Source organism: Cebus imitator, unplaced genomic scaffold (assembly GCF_001604975.1).
Source record: "Cebus imitator isolate Cc_AM_T3 unplaced genomic scaffold, Cebus_imitator-1.0 Scaffold613, whole genome shotgun sequence".
In the NCBI taxonomy this organism is placed as follows: domain Eukaryota; kingdom Metazoa; phylum Chordata; class Mammalia; order Primates; family Cebidae; genus Cebus; species Cebus imitator.
This window is the reverse complement of record NW_016107928.1, coordinates 346,209-353,003: the sequence shown is the minus strand read 5'-3', so window position 1 is coordinate 353,003 and position 6,795 is coordinate 346,209. Positions and strand designations below refer to the sequence as shown.

General features: G+C 35.6%; 1 protein-coding gene across 1 annotated transcript in view; it reads left to right on the top strand.

Annotated features, from left to right (window-relative positions):
• Positions 1-6,789, top strand: part of USP9X (ubiquitin specific peptidase 9 X-linked) — a gene marked incomplete at its 3' end in the record, with an annotated part of 144,991 nt that extends 138,202 nt beyond the window's left edge. The window contains 6 exon segments of the mRNA XM_037734399.1: positions 19-314; positions 397-485; positions 3,882-4,038; positions 4,196-4,456; positions 5,066-5,161; positions 6,703-6,789. Coding sequence (XP_037590327.1) covers positions 19-314; positions 397-485; positions 3,882-4,038; positions 4,196-4,456; positions 5,066-5,161; positions 6,703-6,789 — 986 coding nt within the window.
• Positions 6,790-6,795: the final 6 nt, after the last annotated feature.

The following is a 6,795-nucleotide window of genomic DNA, read 5'->3' as shown; positions in this document are numbered from 1 at the left end:
AAAAAGTATAGGCTATTTTCTATCGTGAAAGTTGTGTATTATTATTGTGGAGAAGCTTATTAGTTTTTTATTAATGACAAATCTATATTCTAGGTAATCCTCCTCTTCCCAATCCTTTTGGTGATCCTAATTTATCACAACCTATAATGCCAATTCAGCAGAATGTGGCAGACATTTTATTTGTGAGAACAAGTTATGTGAAGAAAATCATTGAAGACTGCAGTAATTCAGAGGAAACTGTCAAATTGCTTCGTTTTTGCTGCTGGGAAAATCCTCAGTTCTCATCTACTGTCCTCAGTGAACTTCTCTGGCAGGTAAAAGGAAAATAACATTTGTATGTTTATAATTTGATTTGTTACTCCTTTCATTAAGTTATTCACCATGTCTTGTTTTTAGGTTGCATATTCCTATACCTATGAACTGCGGCCCTATTTGGATCTGCTTTTGCAAATCTTACTGATTGAGGACTCCTGGCAAACTCACAGGTGGATACTCTTTTTGTTACTGGAAACAGGCTTGCCCAGGTGTTAGACATAACTGAAATTGATAGTCACCACATTTTTTTTTTTTTTTTTAGCCTATTGGGAGTTCGAGTGTTTTATCTTAAACTAAAACCTAGGACAAGGGTAAATAACAAGTTCTCCCCCTTTCCTCAGAATTTTATTTTCTTTTTTATTCTTTTCTCTCATTGCCTAAGTTTCATACTTAATAAGCCTTTTCTTTAGAATGATGTTTTTTTTAATTAAGAGCTAGCTTGGGCTTTTGGTAAATATTTGAATTTCATTAATGATGCCCTAGGATTATTTTATGACTAAATTACATTTATTCTAGAACTAGTCATTTGAAGTAACTTAAAGTAGTCATTGGTCACAAGAAGTGTAATAGTATATTTAAAAGTAATTCCTAGCTAAGTACAGTTTCCATTTTTCATGGTATTTATATTCTGTAAAGTCACCACAGACACTGAGTTAGCAAATACTGAACCATTACTCCTAGGAGAAAATAGAGAGTTAGATTTCTATAAGCTTCTGTTTACATTTTTATCAACCAGTTCAATACATAACCTTGTTTTATGTGTGTTTCTACTTCAAGTCACTTAATATATATTGTTGACTCATTAAGTTCACAGCCAACAGCTCTATAACTTAAGGCTGAACTCAAGCTTTTTTAACACATTCTCCATAAGGCGCATCGCAGCCGCCTTGTGCTTAGGAACATTAGACAGAACTTCAACATTATGTACTTAGGGGTCATTTTAAACATAAAAATAACAAAAGAACAAATATGTGGAAAATGTGGCACGAAGGACACTTGTTTACAGTTTAAGCTGAAACATGATAGAATATCACTTTTGGACTTCATCTAGGAATGATTGTGTTGGACAACTTGATATTTTTACTGCTCTGCATGTGTCCACATATGACCTAGAAAGCACCTTGAGGATTGATTTTGCAGTTATAAAGTTTAGGAAGTAGGCAAATTCACAAATACAGAATTCATGAATAGAGGATCAATTATAATTAGTTTTTATGAGAAGTTTTAGAATTTTAACTTTTTTCCCCTTAAGAACTAAGGTTATCCAGCTTAACTGGCCCTCAGACTTTCATGAGAATTTTTCTATTTGTTTCTTTTGTAGTAAAAGTTGAATATATTATCTTTAATCCCAAGAGTTATATAATTGATGGTAAATTATGGTATTAGTTGACAGCTGTGCTAGGTTTTATAACTTCCCTTCCCACATGGAAGATAGTATAATAGTTAATTTGGGGAAACAATTCAAAGTCTATATTGCAGTTTGCCTCCCATCTGTCAATGTAATAAACTCAAAAACAAGATCTGTAACAACAAAATGCTTAAAGAGAAGTTATAATCTGGAGTTTTAGTGGGGATTGCAAATACCAGAATTTGTGACTTAGTATTTTTCAAATTATCTCCAAATTTACCATAATAGATTACAAACAAATACTGTAAAAATAGCATTAAACCAAAAATCAGTTTTCATGAGACACAAAAGATAGTAGCATAGGATTTGAAAGCTTTCTTCTGAGTCGATTTTAATGAAATCTAACTTTTACTATTTTCTTTTTTTAAAATGCGGTATTTCTGGGAACAGTGGCTCACCCTGTAATAAGCACTTTGAGAGGCCAAGGCAGGAGAATCGTTTGAGGCCAGGAGTTCGAGGCCAGCTTGACCAACATAGCAAGATCTTGCCTCTCTCTATTTTTTTAAAAAAGAAAATTCTGTAAGCACTTAACAGTTTTAAACCAGTTAATCACATCTTAGCTCTTGTTTGATTAGAGCAAGTGTTAATGGCTAAGACATATATGCTAGAGTAAATGTGGAAATTACATTTTTGTGTAATCAGATAAGTAAGATATTGTTATATGAATCACTGACCCAAATGTGAAAATACTTTTCTCATAAATTAGCTTTTAATTCATTCAGTGAATAGTGTTCAACTATTTATGGAGTGTCTACCATGTGCCCAGCGCTGCTTGGCATCAGGTAATAAGGCAAGTGAAGATAGTATTATAAAAATGGCATTTGAGAACAGTTGATACTAATGGAGAGAAAATATGGTATGACAGAAATACTGATTTAGCACTTCATTATTACCTGAAAAAACAGGTAAAAGCAATTTATATGTAGTGTTTCAGATTAAACAGCAAGAGGGCGTGGACATGGTTGACCTGTCTGAAATGATTAAGCTTTGCAGAATTGCTGAGTAATCTGTTTGGAAATCAATCATGAATGCAGTTGATGGAGGAAAAAAATCTTTTTGAATTGAAACATTCTATTAAGTAAAATACCATAGTGTACATTAGAATCTTAAATTCTCAGTGTCCAGGTTACGTTTTCTAATTGAGGTAAAATTTACGTAACATAAAATTCATCATTTCAACCATTTTAAAGTATACGATTCAGTGACTTTTAGTATATTCACAATGTTAAATAGCCATTACTACTATCTGCTTCCAGAACATTTTTATTACCCCAAAAGGAAACTCGTACCCAATTAAGCAGTCACTCATCATTCCTTCCAGCCCCGGCAACCACTAATCTGCTGTCTCTATGGATTTGCCTACTGTAGACATTTCATAAAAATGAAATCATGCAATTTGCATGTCTGTCTTCTTTCATTTAGCTTAATGTTTTCAGAGTCCATCCATGTTACATATGTCATTATATCTGGATAATTTATAAGATATATATACACCACATTTTATTTACTGGCACATAATATTTTTAACACAAAAGAAACAAGGCATGTTTGTGCCCCTACAACCTTGTTTTAAGTTAATTATTTCAGGGAAAGACAGGAACTAGTTGGCCTAGGTATCATTACTCTGTTGTAGTTTGAGAAGAGCTGAAATGAAAATCCTGTGTTATTGGCAAATCATCCAAATTGTACTATTGCCTGTCAAAATGCTTTGCCTGCCATGTATTTGCATTATTAGAATTCGAATACTGTACCTCTAAATTATGTCACTGAATCCTAACTTGCCTTCAGAGATGCAGTTTTATAGAAGGTATTGACGTATAGCAAATTACTTTTGACTACAGCAGTCATAACTTAGTTACTATTTAAAAATTTGCATTACTCTTGAGTGTCCTGAATTCACTTTAGGCAATGTGTTTAAATTACATACATGGCAGAATTATTTTGGATTGGTAATAAGTTAGTAAGAACGCAGCTGTATGACCTCAGCAAGCTGTATAACTCTGTGCCAATTTTCTCATCTGTTAAAAGGTTTAATAATAGTACGTACTGTCTAGTGTTAGATTAAATGACTAAATCAAAGACATTGTGTGGCACATAGTAGACACTCGGTATATATTAGATTTTAGACGTTTTTCTTTGATACCTGGTTCTCTTTCAGAATCCATAATGCACTGAAAGGAATTCCAGATGACCGAGATGGGCTGTTTGACACAATCCAGCGCTCTAAGAATCACTATCAAAAAAGAGCATACCAGTGTATAAAATGTATGGTAGCTCTATTTAGTAACTGTCCCGTTGCTTACCAAATCTTGCAGGTGAGGATTTTGTTGTTATAATTTTGTAGAAATCTTAATCAGAATTAAGGATTCTATTTTAAAAGAAGAGAATCATGAGAACTTGGGGTTGTCATTTTAAGTTAACTTTGAAGTATTCCAAATCCTCTCATATATATGATTTTATTTTCTTTTTCAGGGAAATGGAGATCTTAAAAGAAAGTGGACCTGGGCGGTGGAATGGCTTGGAGATGAACTTGAAAGAAGACCATATACTGGCAATCCTCAGTACACTTACAACAATTGGTCTCCCCCAGTGCAAAGCAATGAGACATCAAATGGTTATTTCTTGGAGAGATCACATAGTGCTAGGATGACACTTGCTAAAGCTTGTGAACTCTGTCCAGAGGAGGTAAAAAAAGCCACCAGTGTGCAGCAGATAGAAATGGAAGAGAGCAAAGTAATTCTTTATTTTATAGGCCAGTGTTTATATATTAATGATATTATTAAAAGATTGTGTTCAAGTTTTGGGTTTTGAAAAATGTTTATTCGGCTGGGCGTGGTGGCTCACGCTTGTAATCCCAGCACTTTGGGATGCCGAGGTGGGTGGATCACCTGAGGTCAGGAGTTCGAGAGCAGCCTGGCCAACATGGCAAAACCCCATCTCTACTAAAAATACAAAATTTAGCTGGGCGTGGTGGTGGGCGCCTGTAATCTCATCTACCGAGGAGGCGGAGGTTGCAGTGAGTTAACATTGTGCCATTGCACTCCAGCCTGGGTGACAAGAGCAAAACTCCACCTCAAAAAAAAGATAAGAAAAATGTTTATTCTTTGTCATCTTAAGCAAATGAGGGAGCCTTCTTTTGGAGAAATTTCTGTGAAATTACCTGAGATGTAGTATTTCTAAGAGAATGCAAATCAGTTTTTTTGTTTGTTTTCAATTTATTTGCAGTAAAAGTTGCTCATGAGTCAGTTTTGTAGATTTTTAAAATTTATTTCAAATAGAAAAGGTTAAAAATAAACTTGAGTTTGCCTGCATAATTCTGTATCTTGAAATATTCAAAATTAGGAGCCAGATGACCAAGATGCCCCAGATGAACATGAGTCGCCTCCACCTGAAGATGCCCCATTGTACCCCCATTCACCTGGATCTCAGTATCAACAGGTAAACAGGAGTCAGTTTGTGGTTTTATCCCCTAGAACTAGGTTTTATGCTTAATTTTAGAGGATGGCTCAATTTTTTGTTGTGACTACAAAGTAACAGGATTATCTAGTCTAGCTTTGGGAGCATGATCAGAAGAAGAATGGTTTGGAGTGGAGGTCATGGTGCAACATGTTTCAGCTTAACCCCTGTAGGGTTTTCCTTGTCAAGAAGGTATCCTTCTTGTGCTAGTAGTTAATATAAAACTGTGTGAGAAATTATGTCAGCATAAAATGATCAGTGTTTAGTGCAGAGGATTATGGTGACATTTACTATGAGGCGAAATCTTCACCTGGATTTTAAAGATATTAAGATACGGCAATGAAGTAAGAAGTCCTTGGTTACTTAGCCACAGGTTTCAGTGATGTTAAAAATAACTGGAAAAAAAAAGGATTTGGGTTCCATAGGTGATTAACTGTAAAGTAAATAAATAGCAAATGAAATTAGATAAAGAAACATTCTAAATGAGAACTTTTTCTTTCTGAAACCAAAATGCAGCTAAATCAGCTCTTGTGAGGCAGTGGTACTCAAACTTGAACAGGCATGAGTCTCCCTTCGGGGGCTTGCTCCAGCAGAGGAGAAGGGGGCTGGAAAATGTGCATTTCTAACAAGTTCCCAAGTGATGCTGCTGGTGGTCCAGGAACCATACTTTGAGAAACATCATTTCAGGCATTCTTTGTTACATTTCAATGTGAACATAACAAGCAAACTGAATAGTTAGGAAGTACACATTCAGCATATTTATTTTCATCTATAGAAAGTAAAGCCTGGCTGGGCATGGTGGCTCATGCCTGTAATCCTAGCACTTTGGGAGGCCAAGGCAGGTGGATCACAAGATCAGGAGTTCGAGACCAGTCTGGCCAACATGGTGAAATCCTGTCTCTAGTAAAAATACAAAGATTAGTCGGGCGTGGTGGCACATGATTGTAGTCCCAGCTACTCAGGAGGCTGAGGCGGGGAACCAAATCTACAAGGAAAGTTAACTTAGTTTGGCCCTGAGAAAACTCTATGTCAGTCATGCCTGGTTACTTTATCATCTTGAACATTGTTCTGTTTTTAATCAGCATTATTGTGAGTTCAGGGTTACTGCTTCTGCAGATCTCATATCATGGTTAATCAGTTGGATTTAGCATGTGGAAGACTCAACAGATGCTCACAGATCATTCTCTGACAGTTTTTTACCAAGAGCAACAGTGGGTTAATCCTTTATTTGCCAGACTTGAGTCTAAATAATTTTTGGCACTGAAAATCACTTTGGCCAAAGATTTCTGTGGACCTATTCTTCAGAGCAGTGGGGTTTGCATTTACACTTTGTTTTTCTCTTTCAGGCCTTTTGTTTTGTTTTGTTTTGTTTTGTTTTGTTTTTGCACTATAGTAGCGCAAGGGTATTTACAGAGTAAGTCCCAAGAATAAAAGTTTATATTTCCAGAGACTTCGGACCTTGATTTTGAAGTTGTTTTACTATGTGAAAAGTTTTAACATGCAGATCTCTTCTCCTTTCCTAGAATAATCATGTGCATGGACAGCCATATACAGGCCCAGCAGCACATCACATGAACAACCCTCAGAGAACTGGCCAACGAGCACAAGAAAATTAT